The sequence below is a fragment of the Spinacia oleracea genome, chromosome 6 (genome assembly GCF_020520425.1).
Source record: "Spinacia oleracea cultivar Varoflay chromosome 6, BTI_SOV_V1, whole genome shotgun sequence".
NCBI classification, from domain to species: domain Eukaryota; kingdom Viridiplantae; phylum Streptophyta; class Magnoliopsida; order Caryophyllales; family Amaranthaceae; genus Spinacia; species Spinacia oleracea.
This window is the reverse complement of record NC_079492.1, coordinates 133,143,920-133,163,535: the sequence shown is the minus strand read 5'-3', so window position 1 is coordinate 133,163,535 and position 19,616 is coordinate 133,143,920. Positions and strand designations below refer to the sequence as shown.

Here is a 19,616-nt window from a genome sequence, read left to right as displayed (position 1 = left end):
GAAATTGAAGAAATCGAAGAGAAGATCAAAGAGTAGAAGCTTTCTCTCTCCTAAAATGGAAGAACTCGGCGGTTTCTCTCTCTAAAAGATGAACAGTGATTTAAAAATGGGCAAAAATGTGGGAAAGAAAGCCTTTTATACTAAACCCGAAAAAATAATCGTTTTCAACCCGATTCAGATTTGACCCGCGTCCTGACCCGCGTCACGACCCGCGCTGCCACGTCGCCCCTCTGACGCTGTCGGTCCGTCTTATTCAAATTTTTGTAAAAAATAAGCGGGCGTTTTTAGTGAACGAGGACGTCAAATAGCGACCCACCAAACAAACGCCACCGAACAAACGCCCTCTTTGTCTGTCTCACTCTCTCTTTCACGTCTATTTTTCCAACAGACACATCCACTTTATTTCCTCCACACCCACCCATCTCCATCAAACCAACCACTACCGACACTCCCATTTCACCCTTCTTCATCATCCTTCAACTTCACCACCACCTCCACTCTCCATCCTTCCTCCCCCAGATCACTCCTGACGCCGTCGAGCAAGCTGAAAAACCCAGTGATCAAATCCATAAACAATAACACCTCCCATTCCAAAGAACGAGCTGAAAAAGCTAATCAAATCGAATCCATACACAGCTCACTCAGCCCGCTTTCATTGCTGAGGAGAGCAAGCTGAATAACCAACCCACAATACACAAAATATGTATGGGAGGGATCCATGGGGAGGACCACTAGAAATAGCTGCAGATTCCGCCACAGATGATGATCGAAGTAGGAATCTTCAAGATTACGACAAAGGCGCGTTATCTTCACGGCAGCTAGACGAGACTCAGCAGAGCTGGCTTCTGGGTCCTACCGAGCAAAAGAAGAAGAAGAAGTATGTGGATCTTGGCTGTATCATTGTTAGTCGTAAGATCTTTCTTTGGACTGTTGGCTCTATCTTAGCCGTTGGTTTGCTGGTCGGATTGATTGCTTTGATTGTTAAGCTTGCACCGCGCCGTCACCATGCTGCTCCCCCACCGGATAATTATACTCAGGCTCTTCATAAGGGTCTTATGTTCTTCAATGCTCAAAGATGTATGATCCCACTTTCTCTCTCGTCAAACTTCGATATTCGAGTTTTAGATCGGCTGCTTTATTTATTTATTTTAAAACTTGATTGCTTGATTGATTTGATTTTACTGATTTAGTATGAAAATTGTAGCTCGATGATGGCTAATTTTCCTGACTTAGTTAGCATGATCTCGAATAGAGGAGAGAGAATTAGTGAATTTAAATAGGACTAGTAGTAAATCAGAGTGTTTTGGAATTTCACCGCGAATTTATCTGAATGAAATACTTTATAGAGGGTTGATTAGTAGTAATTAAATCAGGGTGTGTTGAAATTTTGGCGCGGGTGATTTGAATGAAATACTTCATAAATGGCTGATAAGTTTGCAATTGGATTAAGCGATCGCTTGGATGGGTTATATTTTGAGTGAGTTATTATAGATCCTTACAGAATCTGATCATTAGTGATGGAGAGTAGAACACCCTTGTAATGATGCGATCACACTGTCATGTTCAAAATTTGATTTTGTTTGAAAAAATATTCTGATGGCCTTGATTTTGTGGTTTGTATTACAGCTGGGAAATTGCCGAAGCACAACAACGTTTCGTGGAGGGGTAATTCGTGTATGAATGACGGGAAGTCTGATACTGGCACCATTTTCAAGGACCTTAAGGGTGGTTTCTACGATGCTGGAGATGCCATCAAGTTCAATTTTCCTAAATCGTTTGCAATGACCATGTTGAGTTGGAGTGTGATTGAATATAGCGCCAAGTATGAGGCTGCAGGAGAGCTCAATCATGTCAAAGAGATTATTAAGTGGGGGACTGATTACTTTCTCAAGACCTTTAATTCTTCAGCTGATTCTATTAATCAGCTTGTGGCACAGGTAGAATACTGTCTATTGTTGCATTTTATTTTTTTTGCTTAAAAATCAAGGTTTCTTGCTTATATCAGTTTGTTAATCACAAAAGTAAGCCGTGCCTGATTAGTATTTTTTGTCAGGTTGGGTCAGGTGATACTTCTGGTGGGAGCACTACTCCTAATGATCATTACTGCTGGATGCGTCCGGAGGACATTGATTATGACCGCAAAGTAACTACGTGTAGCAGTTGTTCGGACCTTGCTGCTGAAATGTCTGCTGCTTTGGCTTCAGCTTCTATTGTTTTCAAGGATAACAAAGCATACTCTCAGAAACTTGTGCATGGTGCTAAAACGTTGTACAAGTTTGCAAGAGAGCAAAGAGGCAGATACAGTGAAGGAAATGAGGCTGCTACTTTCTACAATTCTACCATGTACTGGGATGAATTTCTTTGGGGTGGAGCATGGTTATATTATGCTACTGGAAATAATTCCTATCTTACCATTGCAACTCATCCTAAAATGGCCAAGCACGCTGGTGCATTCTGGGGAGGCCCCGATTACGGTGTGCTAAGCTGGGACAACAAGCTTGCTGGAGCTCAAGTAAGTTTTACTGATTCTTATTTGTATTCTCTTGTTAATATACTGCTGCAAAATGGAGCTATATAAGTTTGTAATATTCAGCGCGCTTGGGTTCTTTTATTAGTATCTCATTTTATTCTGACTTTGTATAGTTAGCTGACACATTAACATGTCCTTCATTTATTGATCGCCACTTCTCATGTCCTTCATTTAGATTTCCATTTGGGAGCTCCAAGATTCAGTATCAAGCCACATTTGATAATTTTTAGCATACTTTAAGTGACTGAAAATACAATTGAACTTGCAAATAAGGCCTGTCTTTGATAGCATTACTTTCAAGAGTTATAACTTTGACACTGAGTTGCATTACTGTCTACCTTTTGTCATTTTTGCAATATGAGCTTTTTAACATGGACATCCTGTTCTTGGTGATGGCTTATTATGGATAAAAAGTTTATCAAAGTCTGTGCGGCTGACTGTTCTACATCTATACTGGCTTTTGTTAATTGCTAGTTATTATTTCTTGTGTTGCATTGGGGCGAAAATCATTCCATTAGTTCAAGACTTAGATTTTAATCTGAAGGAACTTTATGGTTGTTGCATAGTATGGCTGACTTTTACAATTAATAGACTATCGTTTCATTTTTCAATTTCCTTGTTCCTTTTCAGGTGCTTCTTAGTCGTCTATTTCTGTTCTTGAGCCCTGGTTATCCTTATGAAGAAATACTCTCGGCTTTCCACAATCAGACTAACATAATTATGTGCTCCTACTTGCCATATTTCAATAGCTTTAATAGAACAAAAGGTATGGCTGCTTATTTGTCTTTGAAATCTCAAGTTGCTTCCTGCATTGTTAATAACAATATTAAGTGTAATGCTCTTGCTTAATCTTGTAGGAGGTTTGATCCAATTAACCCATGGAAGACCTCAACCTCTTCAGTATGTAGTAAATGCTGCATTTTTGGCTACCCTTTACAGTGATTATCTTGAGGCTTCTGATACACCTGGGTGGACATGTGGTCCTAATTTCTACTCTACAGATGTCTTGCGTCAATTTGCACGCACACAGGTTCTTGTCAATTCTGTTTTCGTTGTGTTGAAGTATCTGATACATACGGTTTTAGTAATACATTTGGATTAATTTGTGTAGATTGATTACATTCTTGGCAAAAATCCTCGAAAAATGAGCTATCTGGTCGGTTTTGGTAAACACTTTCCAAAGCACGTACACCACAGAGGTGCATCTATACCGAAGAACAAAATAAAGTACAGCTGCAAAGGTGGTTGGAAGTGGAGGGACACTAAGAAGGGAAACCCGAACACCATAATAGGAGCCATGGTTGCAGGCCCCGACAGCCACGATGGGTTCCGTGATGTCCGTACAAATTACAATTACACGGAGCCCACGCTTGCAGGGAATGCAGGTTTAGTTGCTGCTCTTGTTGCCCTATCTGGTGATAAGGGTGTTGGAATAGATAAGAACACCATGTTCTCAGCAGTACCTCCTCTGTTCCCGAATCCTCCACCTCCTCCCGCACCATGGAAACCTTGAAGAGTCTGCATGCACATTATCATGTACGGACTAGTTGTTTTTATCTCAATAGTTGTATGATTTTACGTAGGATCCCTTGCTTTTTGAAGACTACTGGAACGAGTATGATATACTGAAGGAAACACCTGAAATGCAGATCCTTGTGCTAGACAGAACAAATCGTACTTTTAACACGCTCGAAGATGTTGGTTACGGAGTGGGATGACTTAGGCTTTTTGAGAGTTTTTCTTTTTTCTTCTTCTTATACTTCCGTGTATATGTATCATATATTCGTTTAATATGTATTCTTTTGTATATACCCAAATACTGAACAATGTGAAGCTCATAAAATCTTCATCGCTATCAATTCAATGTAATCCGTAATTCTTTGGCCCCTCTGATTATTTTGTTTCATGTCTGAACACTTTACGAGTTACAATGGCAATTTTCTTTGTTTCTCAATCTACGTATATATATACTATATTAAAAACAGGAAATTAATGTGGTGACGACAAATGTCACTCATTGATTCGCCTCTCTTATACATTATAAAAATAATTAAAAATATTAATCTATATTTAAGCTGTCTCATTGAAGTAAAAATATGCACTAAGTTAAAGAAATTATTTAATTTAAAAATGTCATGACTTCTATCATTTATCACAAAGATATTATGGAAAATATTACGAATAGAAGCAAAACTTTTGGAAAAGGTATAAGAAGAATTTTTCTTTCTAGTGACTCACTAATTCACTATCCCAGGCTTGGAGTTATAGAAAGAGTAGTTACTGAGTATTGAAAGGGGCTTTTCTTCTGTTTAAGAGGATTCCTATACCTTGGGATTTTACCTATGCCGCCCACTAACCATAAGGTAAACCGAATGATATGTTTCCTTTCAAGCCCACTAGAAAGAGAGTCAAAATGCCTTCTTATTGTCTATTCATAGTATATTCTCAATCGGCTAAGTCTCGCTGTACTGAAAGTAGTAGACTGGTGTTTTTATCCAGTGAAGCACGAGAGCCCCCCTTCTCAGGCATTCACTAGTTGGCTAAACCAAAGCCAAAGAAGTCGGGTATCTCCTTCAGGCGGAATGTAATGAATCCCCTGTATAATATAGTAAGCCTCGTATCAAATCGTTTTGAGACCTGATCTTCTTTCTTGGTCGATTGCTTTGTCTTCATTCATGACAACATCGCCACTGATTGGGTTAGTGTTCAGTACCATAATCTTACCTTAGGGTGATCTTTATGCCTATTTACCTAAACTCCAAAGCGACCAGAAAACACTTAATGTTGAGGGTTTCTTTCCACTCTTGATAGCGAAAGAGAATCGAATTCTGACCTCTTGTTCATTGTCCTACTATCTGAACTTGACGATGAAGTTTGTGTTCCACGAACAACATGGACCCTCAAATCTTTTTCTTTTCCAGGATTGGTGAACAATGCTGCTTGCGTTGCGGGGGATGCCCCCGCGTAGGTCCCGACCTGCTTCTCGCCCGAAAGAACCTCTGACTAGCTAGTCGGACTAGTGAGGGGGCCCCATTTTGAGACATACTAAAAACCATGTGTAATCCCCCGTAAATTTATAAATTTTATTAATATATTTTAACGTATATTATTTATATTTAAATAGAATTTATGAATTTTAGTAATAAATATATAGTTAACGTATATTTATTTCATTTTAAGTACGTTCTAAATATTTAACGATTTTTGAACCTTATTATATTTATATATTTAACGTATATTTAATTTTATTTAAATATATTCTAAATATTTTAACGTTTGTGCAATCAAGAATAATTTTAGAATTTTATGTTGAAAAGAATTCGAATTACGAAAACCGATTGAATTTAGGAAACGATCCTAATCGATTTTGGATTCAAGTCCTAAAACTAAATTCTAATCCTAGCCCAAGTTGACAAAACCCAAAGTAATTAAACCCAAAACTCTTTCCTCCCTTCTCCTTGCTTCAATTTCACGTGAAACAAAAACACCAAAACCCTCAAACCTTGCTTCCCTTTCACGTAGAACAAAAACCTTCAACCCTACCTACATTGCTGCCGTAGCCCAGCCGCCACCACCGCCGGAGCTCCTCTCCTCCGTCGTCCCTCCCGCCGGTAAACTCCTCTCTTCCCTCGTCGTGTTTTCTTCTCTCTCTTCCGTTTTATCTCCTTAACTGGGTTCTGTTTTGCTTGTTTTCTCCCGCAAGCCCAGCCACCTTGCTGCTCCGCCGCAGGTCAGTGCCGTCGCGGCCAACCGACCACCTACCCCGCCGAACGCTGCTTCACAGTCAGGGTCGTTGTTTCTTGCTCTCCCTCCTCTTGTCAATTCCCTTTATTCCTTTCTTGCTTCACCATCAACACGCGACCAACGTCGCAAACACTAGCCGCCGGCCACCTTACATCAGCCGACCACTTGCCCTGCTGCCGCCGCCAATGACCGCCGACCAACATTGTTCCCTTCTCTCCTTTTTGGTTATTTCTTAAACCCTAAGTTATTTAAATTTTTTAATTAAGTTTATTAATTTGAAATTATGTTCTTGAATTTAATTTATATGTTTTATGATCTAATTAGAATTTTCAGATTTGCATAATATGTTTAAATGATGAATTTAATAATGTTTTAATAATTTAAATTACGTTTCTTGAATTTAAATTATAAGCTTTATGATTTAATTATGAATTTCGGAATTATAGGTTTGCATAATTGAATTATTAATTTTCAGATTAGGTAATTGAAATGAAATAATGATTTTAATTATTAAAGTGTGAATTTTTAAGGTTTTTAATGATATAAATCATAATAAAATGATTATATATTATTAAAGCTATTATTTTTATGATTTTAAGAACGTTGATTATGTTTTGTGGACGTTTGAAATTATTTTATATTGCTGGAAATTTTAAAAGGGATGTTTTATTGGAGTTTAGAACGTTTTGGGATCATTAGTTTAATAGTTATTATGCTTGGAGGTTATTTAGTTAAGTTTCGATATTGGGGATGGTTCAAAATGTGTTTAGGGTGTATCTAGAGTACTTTAGTATTGCTGTAAATTGTTGGATATTGATTGGGGAATTTTATTGGTTGTTTTTAGGCGGAGAATTCTTTGTAGGCGACTTTTGAATTCGTTAAAGTGGCCTATCAGTTTGTTTACACAAGGTACGTACATACCGTGTGCTTGGATGTGTTGTATTGAGAATATGATGAATATATTTATGAAATTGTTTATGTTGGAGTTTCATGTTCAATGTCGTTGAATTAATGCGTTGAGCATAGAACTTTATTTATAAGAATTGAATCATGTTAGCATGGAATATTGATGCAAGCATGTTGGTTTTGGGGAACTTTATAGTATTTAATATTGGTTTAGATCTTTATTGATCGTTGTTCCTCTTTAGATTTTCACTACTTTATAAGGGCCGAGGACCTTGTTTGGTAGTTGAACCTTATACCTAATAAAGGTTTTTTAAAATATGGATAAAGGAAGGATTAAAATAGTTGGAATTGGCTCTTGGTTGAATGTTGTGATCACTGGTTTAATTCAAAGATAAAAGAAGTTGTGTTTACTTGTTGAATATAATATTTATGTTTGATGAGTCATAACCAAGTATTAAAAGTTAAGTCATGTAAAGTGAAAATGAGTAGCAATATCTTTAGACTGTGCACGTCTAAAGTGACGGACAGTCATGAGTTGGGGTCATGGGTAGCCTATGGCTTTTTCTGGGGCCGGATTGATCATCTGTTCTATTTTTATTTAAAAGTCCCTCGATATCGCAGGTCATTGGGGTTTACGGAGTCGCGCCCGTACCTCGTCTTCCTTAGTGAAGAAGAAGAAGTTTCTAGTAGACAACTCATTCCATTGACTATTTCAATTAAAATAATGTTAATGATACAAAGGTCTAGTTCAGTCAAATATAGTCTTCAAGTCAATATATCTTGATTATCCTTGCTTATGTTTTATTTAGTACCATGTTAGGATTGTTCGTTTAATAGAATCATGTTAGGATTATTATTGATTTAGTATGTAGTACTCAGCTTTGTTGATTACGTGCTTTTGCTTGTGCATGTTGATCATGGCTATGCCTTATTGATCCTGTGATGACCCAATCTTCAGTGAGCAGTCTCTAAGGATCAATAAGCATCGTCCATCTGCAGGTTTGAAGATGTTGCATCATTGTGATCGGGAATAGAGAGCTTGTATTTAGTTTTGATTTACTAAGTTGACTTGGGTTTGTTAATTGGGACTTTAAACTTGTCGTACTATTTATATTTCCTTATTTTCGTTGGATGATTTTTGGGACTAAACCTGTAATCGATTATTTATAAACCTAAAGTTAGTTTTATGTTTTCCGCTGCAAAATTCTGAATAAGCCGTTACGTTTTCACACGGGCGATAATGTCTTGATAATTCTCTACGTTTTATATTAAAAGATTATTTTAGAAAAGAGAGAATTGTCGGGGTGTTACACCATGCCTTTCGAACCGAACGGAAGGTAGTTTACTCGCTAAAGCTCTTCGAGCTTTTGAGCTTAAGCGAAGCTTTTGGACGAAAGCGCTAGCGCAATTCGCTAAAGCCCTTGCTTGTTTTATAGCTAAAGCGATGCTTTTCGCCGTCTTTCAAATCAAAAAAGAAAGTTGATGGGAAGAAATTTTTTTTAGTGCGGCATGTAGAGCACATGTAACGTACCGTCGGGTTGCTCACACAGGAGAATCTATCTCTCTAGATGTCTACGGATCTCTAGAATGATGTGAAAGCCATTTATGTTATGGCTTCTCCCCTACTTATGGCCTTTACGCTACTAGTACTGTGTTGTGAGTAGTTCAAATTCCAATTTAGTTGTTCTTTCCAAAACATTCTGGCCGGAACTTGTACGGGCTAAAGTTTCCCGCGAAAGACCTCTTGATCTTATAATTTGCACTACAAGGTAGTTTACTTAATGCTTGCAAATAATTTTTGTTTTACTTTCAAACTTTCAGAAGCTGGTACCAGATTCAATTCTGTTTTACTTGACAAAACATCCACAAAAAGCGAAGCATAGCTCAACCGAAAGAAGACTATTATGGTCGGGTAGAAGCTCTCACTTTCTACCCATTGGCCTTAGAAGAGGTGTAGTCTACGGTGAGTGATCAGCCCACTAGGAGGTCATCACACGTCCGAGATTTTGATTTTTCTTTGACCCTAGCAAGAAAACTATAACATAAGTTCTTTTGAAAGAAAATCCAGTAAAGGCAGCAAGTTATTACTTTCCCTTTTCTTTAGAATTCCTTGGTAGTTTACTCCCTAAACCTCGATGAGATTTTGGTACGTAGTCGGTTAAGCGATCGGTACAAAGTTTTTTGAAAGCGCTGGGCTCGCTCCAAGTGAAGCTTTTGTAGATGTGTTTTCGGGTATTCCTTGAATGAATCAAGGAAATAGTTCTTAGTCTTCAATGAAACTTGAGTAAGGAGATGTAATAGTTATGCTTTTGGAATGACAACTTTGAGATTTCATCAATAGAACCACCGCGCATGAGAAGAGGCTTCAATTGAGCCGATGGCCGCCTTGACCCTAACAAAGAAGTTATCTCGCCCCTTTCACACTATTAGAGTCAACAACCAAATAACTAATGAATAATGATCTTATTTACATCAATATCATAACCTTGATGTTCCATGTGGTCAACAAGACTTGTGTACTTGAACGAGACCATGTAGAGATAGTAGAAATAATTTAAATTCCTAAGGAATATAAGCATGAATTACCTATCAGTAATCGACTCTAGAAGTGTGGCCCGAATGTTGGAGCATCTGGACCAGAAATGAGAGAAAGATTCTGGTTCTACTTGATTGTTGAGCTTTGAAGTGAGTTGAACACCAAAATTGGCTACCAATCTGCAGCTCTACTGGCTTCACGGTAACAATGTCCGATCGTTCAATCTTGACAAGAGTTAAGGGATTTAAACTTTTGGATGAGTTCTTGGACATAGTGTCCGCCAAAATGACATCCACCTCCCTCCAAATCTCCAAGAGCGTCAAAGACTTAGTGGGATGGAAATCAAAAACTAGTTGGACTATCTCCTCCTGGTTTCTCTTAGCATTCTTATATTGGAGGCCCAATGTTTAATCTTGCCTCAGGTCCTTCATTTTCTTCTGGTTTGGGTTGATCGCATATCATAGGAATAACCAGAGTCTCTCTTTGGGTTCTGATAGGTGGATAATCTCGCTAGAGGACGAAGAAGAACCAAAATATTGATCGGTGATGTCTTAAATCCCACCTACGAGTATATAGCCCAGCTCAAGTGTTAGCTAGTCTATATCCTAACAGATATATCACCGCGGATAGGACAACCTAGAGGCTCACAGGGAGCCTCTTGAACCCATAATACAGAACAACCAACATAGCCAACTAAAAAAAACAAATCCGCTTGTTAATTATTGGTTTAATACTCACTCATCAATTCGTGGTGTAATAATTTAACACTGGTCAGGTGTCCTCAGTCTCATCCGTGTAATAATTAGGAATTATTCTTCTAACTCGTCCTAGAATGAGCGTTATGGAAAAGAACAAGAAGAAAAGTACATAGGATTATGTCCAATAGTAACGAAAGGTGTTTCCACAGGTTGACAGCCGATCCAACCTAGTAGTAAGAAATCCTCCAAAAGCAACCAAAAGAGTCTTATAGGGAGAAACATTATTTTGATCGTTTAAAGGTGATCGCAGAGTCACTGAATGAAGTCCTCCGTTTCTTTCGGAGATGCTGACCCGCAACGTAGCAGAGATGACTAAGTGACATATAGAACAAGGAATCTATTTATGGAGGTTCTTCCTTCTAATGACCGACATATCTATGATTATTTTTATCTCAGATGAAGCAGCAGACATCGGTCCGTAGAACCTATAAAAAAGAGATGGTTGTAGTGCGAAGCCATCAGTTCAGAGGAATTCTCTTATATCCTTAACCTCCCGCCCCCCGTAGTGAACATAAGCTTCTTTCCCAATGATCACCCATGACTTCTGTGTACAACTAGTACCACAAAGGCTTTTGATGGTCTAATTGGCGCATACCACGGTGGGGTCTTCGACTGGGGTGAAGTCGGAGGAACTGCAGATATAGCTTTATCAAGGGTTTTTCCCATGTGGCCCGAATGTTAGAGTATCTGGAGCAGAAATGAGAGAAAGATTATGGTTCTGCTTGATTGGTGAGATTTAAAGTGAGAATCCTTTCATATTTTGGTATTTGAACCATTTTTCTGGAGTTGTTAACGTTGGTGAAAGCTCATTTTTAGTCGGCCTCGTTTCGGAGCTACTCCCAGCTCACACTATGGTGAAGGAGGTATCATAAAGATCTAGGAGTACGAGAAATACAAGCTGAAAGGCGACATTAGCAGGTGAATCCCACCACTTCTGCAACTCCTATTATATCTTGTGAGCCCGAGTCATTTACGGTTCCCACTGAAAATGCAGTAGACAAGCGTATGAGACGTCCTCTAGGTTGGTTATCTGATTCTATTTTTCGCGGGGAACTTTTTTCTTTCTCAGTGTAGTTGCATCCGAAGCCAAGGAAAGAGTTGGGATCAAAAGGGATTCCTGCAATCGCGGAACAAGGTGAAGGAAGGTTGTTTGTAAGACAAAGGCATTTGGAACGAATGGTTTTCCCTACTTCATATTTGTAATCTTTTCCCTTTTTATTTTAGGGACTTTTGTTATTTAATCTTCATCTTTGTAATATTTTCCCATTTACTGGGTTTTGATTTTTTGTTGTTCTTTAATTTAATCTTTAACTGATGTTGAAAATTTAAACGAATTTTTCATGAAATACCCTCGAGTTTTGCCATAATTCACCAAACGCCCATCAAGTTTCAATAATTCATAAAATACCCCTTCAATACTTAGTATCCCAACTACTCCTATTTCAATACTTAATACACCAAATACTTTTAATGACGTCATTGATCCTATAACAAACCAATCGGTTTTTTCATGAAATACCCCCGAGTTTTGCCATTATTCACCAAATGTCCATCAAGTTTCAATAATACATAAAATACCCCTATTTCAATACTTAATACCCCAACTACCCCTATTTCAGTACTTAATACACCAAATAATAAACGAGTATTTTTATTAACGTCTAATTAACTCACTAATCCCTAAATAACCCCTTAAATTAACTCCTTAATCAACACTACTACAAAACGCGTCATTTTTCGACGCTTTTTTGGCTATTTTTCGACGCCTATGGGCGTCGAGAAAATTTTTCTCGACGCCCGAAGCCAGCGTCGAGAATTTGGCCGTAGAGAAATTCTCGACGCCGCGCAGCGTCGAGAATCTCGACGGTGTTTGTCGTCTTCAGAATATTTTTGGCGCCAATCAGCGTCGCAAATCTCGACGGTGTTTGATGTAGCTACATATATCTCGACGGTCATCTGCGTAGTAATATTTTTGCGTGCTTACCAACAATTTTTTGCGTGAATCATGTTTTGACACTATAAAGCGTCGAGAATTTTTTTTTTTTTTTTTTTTAAATGGTTCATTTTTGCCCAAAGCAAAATCAACCTGAAACTAGTTAATTAAAACCAAACCAAACAGATGCTATTAACTATAAATGACAAGATTATATATTAATATCTATATATATGAAATAATACGTACTTAGCTCGCTCCAAATCATATCATATCATCAAATTAAGTTTACACATGTACAAACTATCAAATTAGCTAGCTATTTATCTCCAAAACACAAAGTTAATACCAAAAGGTATGAACAAAAGCATCTAGACAACGAAACAACAGAAAACGTTAGAGGAGTACAGACCACTCCCTAACAACCAAACACAGGAGACACAATAAATGGGTACACAACACAAGATTGCACACAGCAGCAATCGAACACCACACTCCCTGAAGACTTGCAGCACCTGGACTCCCTGCAGAACAGCCTGCACACACCAGGAGCACAACCCACACCCTGCAACAGCAAGAAGCAGCACCTGTGCAGCTGAAAACAACACCAAACGCCTGCAGAAACATCAGTGCAGCAGCAGGCTAATTAGATAGTCTTTGGTGTATAGATAAGCCTAATTAAAATGCAGGATATCTTAGCAGAATGATATAAGTTTCAAGATCTCAACCCCTTTACAATGGCCAGCTTCTATGCTGCCTAGAGATCTCCTTGATTACCTAAAAGGCACTAGTTTGATTTGTAGTTGCGCTTTTATAGAGCCATGTACTATATGCTTGCACAACTTTTGAAAGAAGTGATATATTACATGAGTTCAAATATTCTGTTGTTAAATGGTCTTCAGGTACAAAAATTTTATCAGTACTACTGTTTCATTATGCACCAGTTGATGACTTTCTTCTTTTCACTTTTCTATTAGATGTTTGAAATTAATAAACATAATTCATTTTCTATTTCTAATGTGTCCTTTATGTAACCTTGGAAATTGTCTGGCATACTTGTGTGGAGTATTACACTGTGATCTTATGATGGATTTGCAACCACGAAAAGACCAAGTGTAATCCATTTTCTTCTTTTTGAGTTCTTAGAATTAGCAAAGGGCGAGCCACTGTTACCTGATTCGCTAGTATGAGACTGGATATAGGTACGCAATTCGCTACCTAATTTGCTAAATTAGACCAAAATTGTACCGTTTTCATGTTATAATTCGTTTATTTGGTTCGCGTTTCGTGGGGTGATTAGAGAATTAGGTAACACCGGGGCAGGCAGAAGTGTACATCTAAATTAAGGAAAATTGCTTCATCATGTGGCACACAGATCAATGCCTTCTAAATTCTCATCAACTTAAGTTTATAGGAAAATACGCTAATACTATGACATCAATGTTGAATTGTAGTTAAATGTTGAAAACACAAACACTACTCAATTGACATGTTATGTTCAGTTCTATTTTGTAATGTTCAGTTCTATAAAGTTAAACAGAAACTGTAATAAAAGAATTCGGGATCATACCTTAATCCGGAGAGGGGATGTTGTTGGTGTGTATTGCTTACCTGCCTGAGGTCCACCAAAACATCTCGTAATTCCACTTGACCAAGTAACTACAAACTCCTCATCACTGAACTTGAGGAACTGTAAACTATGACTGCATTTGGAAGATTCACATCCAGCTGTTGCAGTTAGTAGCAGTAGCAGTCATGGTGTTAGTAAATAGGCAAGTATGGTTCTCTAAATATTCTAAGTTGGTGGTTTCACTAACGAACCTTACAAAAAAGGTGGTATTCAGCTTTGAATCTTGTAAACGCAAAATTCTTAATCTCGAGAATTGAGCCAGGTACTTTGCCTCCAAATTGATTGAGCAAGAATGCTAGAATCTTAAAGCCTGCACATGGAAAACGGTTATCATCTCTTTTTTCAGTCTACAAAAAACAGAGAAGACCTTAAGATTATTAAACCATTAAAGACACTTGTTTCCAAAAATGCCAGTTTGATAAAATTAGAAAACAAGCTTGTTTTGAGAAGAATCCCAAAAGAAACCAAAGTACTAAAAAGAGACTACGGAAAATGATTACTCTAGATTACTCTGCTAAAAGTACACATAACATCATATAGCACTAATAGATTAATGAGGCTACACAAAGAATACTCGATCAGATGATTTTCGGTATTGCCCAAAGGTTTGGGAAAATAAGAACTGAACACAATAATAACTAAAAGCCCAACTAACCATGAGTTTTACACTTCTCATACAGTTGTGAGAGTTCCGAATAGTTTTATAATTTCTTTATTCAACTTCTTTCACTTATCTGATTTCCCTTTCTAGGTGGGTTGTTATATATCTACCAGATTTCATAGCGTACATAGTCCAATTAATATCAATTTGACAGATATCAGGGTTCTGTTTGATTACCTGCCTGAGGTCATTACCATTGCATCGATACCTCTAGTAAGGTTTCTGTCTTAGGCAGGTTTAGGGTCAGATGTATGGAGCCATAGTGTTATAACCCAGGAATGTCTCGGTTGCTTTTGCAATTTTCTAACACCTTCAAACTTTAGCAGCCTAGTGTCCTTGCCTTTTTTGCAAATGAATATTCCAGCTGAATATCAAAAAGTAGTTAAATTGTGTACTTAAAGTTTACCATTGAACATTAACGATTCTGCATATTAGAGTTTTTGTGCTCCTAGACATAACTTTTGTTTATTCTCTTCTCACAATGAAATACATGACTATTTTATTTTTCTTAGATAGATATCATTGTAGTACGTACTGTCTTAATTCCTCTGCTGTTCACCAATTTTCTTTATACCATATGGGCAAGTGTTTTAAAAGGGGCCAACTGCTAATTTCCCATTCTTTGACTATAATTTGTAAAGTGTACACAATAAAACTTTCTTATAAACCATTTTTCCTGACCAATATGACTGGACACTATACTTGCATGTAGAGTTAATAATAATTATAAACCCCAACAACTGAAATCAATAAAACTCAATTAAACCACGAGAATTTCAATTAAAACTACACCATAATTGCCAATTTTATAATCTGAAAAGAAAATTTAGATGAGCGTTTTCATTGTGTTCCTGATTTATGTTATTTTCGTCACAACCTCACATGGACATCACTCAAATGAAAATATAAAAATTGCCAATTCAATGCTGTAGAAATCAATAACAACAACTTGTACCTCAGAGATAAAGACAATGAACCGAATGTCACACCAATGGTAGCAACATCATCCATTTTCATCGTCCCTTTGTCAAAAGCAAACCTAATTAAGAATAAAACATATCAAAATTGATAATTTAAATCTAACCTATCCATATTCTTTGAGCAGCAGATTCACCGAAATTGAAAAGTAAATCTCACACAAAGTTGTACCCAGAATATTGAAGAACCGAAAGAAGAGAGATAGCGAGATAGAGGGAGGAGAATACAAACTGCAAAGGGAAACGATTTTGGGAGATGAACGAACTTACAACTCATAGAGAGATAGATGAACGAACTTCTAATTAGAGAAATACACAAAAAAAAAAAAAAAAATCAAATTATGGCTCAACTAAAGAGATACAAATTTAAACACAAGCAATCGCATATGCGACCAACAATGACCAGATCACAGTTTGACTTAATATGGAACATTTTCAGCATGTCAAAAGTACAGTTGAAGGGCTTGAGGCACTTTAAACCAATACATTAAGACTAACATAACACATGAAACGCTCAAAAGCTAGAAACCAACAACATAACTAGAGAACCAATGGGAACAAAGTCGTAGTTCAAAATCTCCAAAATAAAAATTAGACTTTCCAACACATCGACAAAATTACTCTGAAAACTTTATATGCACTTAACTGGTGGAAAGCAAGGGACCAAGTATCTATTATAAATATATAAATGTAGTCAGAATACTCATAGGCCCATACTCAACTGTCATGATTAGTAAGATCTAGCACAAAATCTTAATTATTTCATAATGAAAGTTAATGTATATGACTAACTAGATTACACTTTAAGTCTACTACCCTCCTTAAAACCCGTGTGACCTTTATACTACAATCAAATCTCCACTTAATCCAACACAAAAAGTCAGCAAACTTAAACAATCAGAATATCTCGAAGAGGTCAAAGCACATAATCTTAAACTCTCATAGTGACCTTACTTATCTACTACCTTATTCAAGAAGGCTCTTAGTTGGTAGAATGCAGTCCCAACTATAATGCTTCTAAGGGAAACATTTACAGCTAGGATTCTTAATAAAGGTAAGTAGTCATTACCTAATAAGTGTAGGTATAAACATGCTTTTCTTTTGCACTAATGTGGCATGAATTCTAGCAGCACTGCAGCACCAGAAGAAAAAAATAAGGAATATGTATGTATAGTTTCTACATGAGGCACGTCTGCACATGTAGTAGTTAGTTAAAGCAATGGCATATATGAAAGTTGATGTCCCATTCCATACAACAAGTACCTGTGTTTGTGTAAAATACTCTAGGAAATAGGACGATATATGCCAGCTAAAGAAATGAAATGGCAAAAATAAGTTGGTAGAATTCTAAAAACAAATAATATTTCTACTAAAAAACTTACCCACATCTTACTAATAATCGACTATCCCCAAATACCAAAAATGAGGCCATTCCAATATCATCAAAGTGAAGCAAAGAAAAGATGTTAACTTGACTGGGAAATTAACAAATTTCTAAAATGAAAATAACTTCGAAAAATAAAATTGTATTTTGCATTCTCTATGAGGATTGTCTAAACTCTGCTTTTTTCCAAGTGGACATGTTCAATGTCTTTGAAAAATGAAAATCCCCCAACATCCTCCTCCCACCGCCCCACATAAACATGATACAACAACAAAGCCTTAATCCCAAAATGAGGGCTCGGCTAACATGAATCGGCATAGGAGACCATCAATTTTGACCAATCACACGAGATAAGAATAGGAAGTTAAAAGAGTAAACATGATACAAGTAACAAAATCTAATTTAAAATTGGTGACCCTTTACTTATGCTTTGCAATGCCTACGACTTCTGATCATATTCATGATTGGTCATTGGTTGTGATCATTTAACTTCACTAGGTTAACTAAACCATGCCTAACTTTGCTGATAATAAGGTTTCTAAAGCAGGTTGTGATAACTGAAAATAGAAATTTACCCATGTACTTAATTATACCCTCTAACAATCACCATATTCAGCAAAAAGAATTGACAAATACAAAGGAACACAAGAGAAATAACGATTGGCATACAAGAAACATAATAAAATTCTTTTCAAAGAATAAGAAAAACAAGACCCAACATTTAAATAAAAATCTGTAAAAGCCATAAACAAAGAAATTAAAAACTTAATTTCATAGAACCAAAAACGAAATCAAGACTGAAATCTAAGTCCCTAATTCAATGAAAGTGAGAAGTAAACCCCAAGCTACTGAAATTCTTAATTCAGAATATGGAAGAGAGATTATGAAACAAAAAAAAAGAGACTGATAAATTAAGTTACCTTGCACAATATGAAACATGCACCTCCATGGATAATAGATCTAAGAGAAAGGGGGATCTGAGAGAAGATGCAAGTTAAAGTGAAAGGAGTTACAACTTGTAAGACAACGAGAGTGTTAGGGTAATCGATTAACAAACAAAAATGACCAGATATCAAATTCCAGATTTATTCACATACAAAAATCGCCCTTGCTTTTTATATGATTACCCGAATCATCTGATTTCCCGAATCATCAAAACCTAAAATCAGATTTAATTTGTTAAACCAAAAAGTCAAATCAAACTTAGATTTTATCTCCAACAAAACCCAGAAAAAACAACTTAATGAGTTCAAAATTGAAATCGATATTAATTGTGACCTGATCTGACCTGACCGCCATGAGAACAAGATTTAAGGCAGGCAGAGAATTTTCCATATGTGAGAATCTGGAATCCCAAAAGCAAGAAAACTGAGTGAGAAATTAATTGAATTACATTCAAGGAGATGAAAAGGAGGAAAATGGATTGAAAGAGCTTAATTAGAGATGTAGATCTGGAACTTCCGAAATATGGAGAAAGAGGGAAATTATCAGGTTAGGGTTTGAGAAAGTGAGAACCGTGAGGGAGTGGGGAAAGGGGTGGGGCGGTTCTAAACAAAAAATACACGAGGGCATCTAAAGATGACCAGGCGCGAGACATGTTGTTTCTCGACGCTGGTATTAGACGAGAGGATAGACCGACCCGGAAGACCGTCGAGAAAACACACAGACTGCGATTTGATGCTGACGGTCGCCAACACCGTCGAGCCCATAGCGTCGAGAAATGACGTATTTTGTAGTAGTGCAACCCACCCATTAACCCACTAACTCACCCATTTCTTTTTTCTTTTACTTTTCTTCAATGGCAATTTCTACAACCATTCTTCTTCCCCCAACTCTGATTTTCTTTGAAAGAACATTGAAATCGATTCCTCCCCAAATCAATTTCCTTCCCATTGTCGCTCTAATTTTGCCTTTTGTTGTCAATTTTTTGATTTTATGTTTTCCCCTAAATCGATACACCTGACTGCGAGCATATATCTTGCAGCTTATTCACAACTAGTATGATTGTTTGCCCTAGCGATGAAGCGTTTTGTGGATGTGATTGATGTTGTTCATCTTCTTCCTCCATTTTTGTGCTGAATTTTGAAAGAATTGATCTGAAATGTAAATTAAAAATGTTGGGTGGGAATTTCTAGATCTATTCTAACTATCTGCGATGGACACGGTTGGTTGCAGATTTAGGCGGCAACAAGCTGGTGGTGACAGGTTCAGGCATGGCGGCAGGTTTAGGGGGAAGAGGAAGACTGGAGGATTATATGGAGGACTGGATGAGGGAATTCGATTATGAATCGACTAGAATGGGTGGTGAGAAGGAGACGAGAATGGCAATGAGCAAGATTTTCAACAAACCTAAACAAACATTTGAGTTGTGAGGGCGCCAGAAACGTTGGTGGTGGTGGTCAATTGGGGATCTGGGAAGAGGGTGGAAGGGGGCAGCCATGGAGAAGAGATAAGGATAAGGCCAGGGAAAAAGAAAGGGGGAGAGAGAAAGAAAAAGGGGGGAAATGGGTTAATGAGTGGGTTAATTAGGGGTTAGTGAGTTAAATTGTGGTTGGTG

At 37.3% G+C, this 19,616-nt stretch overlaps 1 protein-coding gene and 1 long non-coding RNA gene across 10 annotated transcripts; one reads left to right on the top strand and one right to left on the bottom strand.

Moving 5' to 3' along the window:
* Positions 1-326: 326 nt before the first annotated feature.
* Positions 327-4,423, top strand: LOC110791676 (endoglucanase 25-like). Its single transcript, XM_021996442.2, has 6 exons — positions 327-1,077; positions 1,627-1,937; positions 2,054-2,512; positions 3,161-3,296; positions 3,388-3,560; positions 3,642-4,423. Exons 1-6 carry the CDS (start codon positions 702-704, stop codon positions 4,041-4,043), a joined length of 1,857 nt encoding a protein of 618 aa, XP_021852134.2. The 5' UTR covers positions 327-701; the 3' UTR covers positions 4,044-4,423.
* An 8,183-nt stretch (positions 4,424-12,606) lies between these two features.
* On the bottom strand, positions 12,607-18,778 carry LOC110791674 (uncharacterized). Of its 9 annotated transcripts, XR_008923926.1 has the most exons (10): positions 18,348-18,778; positions 18,157-18,218; positions 17,980-18,036; positions 16,745-16,807; positions 15,848-15,906; positions 15,654-15,737; positions 14,876-15,062; positions 14,229-14,347; positions 13,978-14,135; positions 12,607-13,022 (listed from the first exon to the last, which is right to left on the bottom strand). It is a non-coding gene; the product is annotated as an uncharacterized lncRNA (long non-coding RNA). The 9 variants fall into 9 exon arrangements; XR_008923925.1 differs by lacking the exon at positions 15,848-15,906 and having other exon boundaries at positions 13,978-14,110; positions 18,348-18,775; XR_002534157.2 differs by lacking the exon at positions 15,848-15,906 and having other exon boundaries at positions 18,187-18,218; positions 18,338-18,772.
* Positions 18,779-19,616: the final 838 nt, after the last annotated feature.

Coding starts and splice junctions, on each gene's coding strand:
- LOC110791676 (XM_021996442.2), top strand. CDS start 702: ATGTATGGGAGGGATCCATGGGGAGGACCACTAGAAATAGCTGCAGAT. Junction 2,513..3,160: donor ACAAGCTTGCTGGAGCTCAA/GTAAGTTTTACT, acceptor GTTCCTTTTCAG/GTGCTTCTTAGTCGTCTATT. Junction 3,561..3,641: donor GTCAATTTGCACGCACACAG/GTTCTTGTCAAT, acceptor TAATTTGTGTAG/ATTGATTACATTCTTGGCAA.